General features: G+C 48.2%; 1 protein-coding gene across 2 annotated transcripts in view; it reads left to right on the forward strand.

Moving 5' to 3' along the window:
• The window catches only part of CTCF (CCCTC-binding factor (zinc finger protein)), an 83090-nt gene that overhangs the window by 79969 nt on the left and 2020 nt on the right, over positions 1 to 1101 (forward strand). For both annotated transcript variants that reach the window (XM_011996701.1, XM_011996702.1), the window contains one exon: positions 135 to 296. In XM_011996701.1, coding sequence (XP_011852091.1) covers positions 135 to 296 — 162 coding nt within the window. The remainder of the gene's footprint in view (positions 1 to 134; positions 297 to 1101) is intronic.

Genomic DNA, 1101 nt, shown 5'->3' on the forward strand with positions numbered 1-1101 from the left:
AAAAAAAAAAAAAAAGAAAAGAAATATATATATATATAAAAAACAAGACTTCAAAGAATATGTAATTGTTTTCTTTCTTCTTCCACCACCCTTCTCCTTGTCCCACCACCTGTGCTTCCTGATTTCATGAAAAGAAAATGCTGAACCAGATCTGGACGACAATGAGGATGAGGAGGAGCCTGCCGTAGAAATTGAACCCGAGCCAGAGCCTCAGCCTGTGACCCCAGCCCCACCACCTGCCAAGAAGCGGAGAGGACGACCCCCTGGCAGAACCAACCAGCCCAAACAGAACCAGCGTAAGTTGTTCATCTCTGCTCTGGAGGCTGGAGTCTTCTCCGAGCATGTGGGGGAGCCAGATGGGTCCTTGTTCTTTGGGGAGGTGGGAACTAAGCCATGAGAACAAGTTAAGGGCATGTCGAGAACAAACTCTCAGGAAATGGTTTTTTAGGAGTTTTTACTGAGGAACATCTGAGGAAATCTTTAGAGGCCTGTTACATTTCAAGGAGAAGAAGTCCAGAGTAGAAGGGTACTTGTGTTCTACAAGATGGGTACGGTTAATGTGGGCGGGTTTTGAAAAACAACCAAAGTCACAGTCAGCTGGCAGAATGGATGCGGTAATGAATATAAAAGAGCCAAATCGTAAAGGGTGGAAAGGGAAAGCAGTTTCTGTGCTGAGATTGCCCCTTCTAAGAAACTCAGGGTGAGGCACGGTGGCTCACACCTTTGATCCCAGCACTTTGGGGGGTCAAGGCGAGAGGATCACCTGAGGTCAGGAGTTCCATACCAGCCTGGCCAACATGGTAAAACCCCATCTCTGCTAAAAATACAAAAATTAGCCAGGCGTAGGGGCAGGCCCCTGTAGTCCCAGCTACTCAGGAGGCTGAAGTAGGAGAAACGCTTTAACCCGGGAGGCAGAGGTTGCAGTGAGCCGAGATCGTGCCAGTGCACTCCAACCTGCTGATAGAGCAAGACTCTGTCTCAAAAAATAAAATAAAAAATAAATTGAGGCCGGGCACGGTGGCTCAAGCCTGTAATCCCAGCACTTTGGGAGGCTGAGATGGGCGGATCACAAGGTCAGGAGATCGAGACCATCCTGGCTAA

This window comes from Mandrillus leucophaeus, unplaced genomic scaffold, assembly GCF_000951045.1.
Source record: "Mandrillus leucophaeus isolate KB7577 unplaced genomic scaffold, Mleu.le_1.0 Scaffold522, whole genome shotgun sequence".
Taxonomy (NCBI): domain Eukaryota; kingdom Metazoa; phylum Chordata; class Mammalia; order Primates; family Cercopithecidae; genus Mandrillus; species Mandrillus leucophaeus.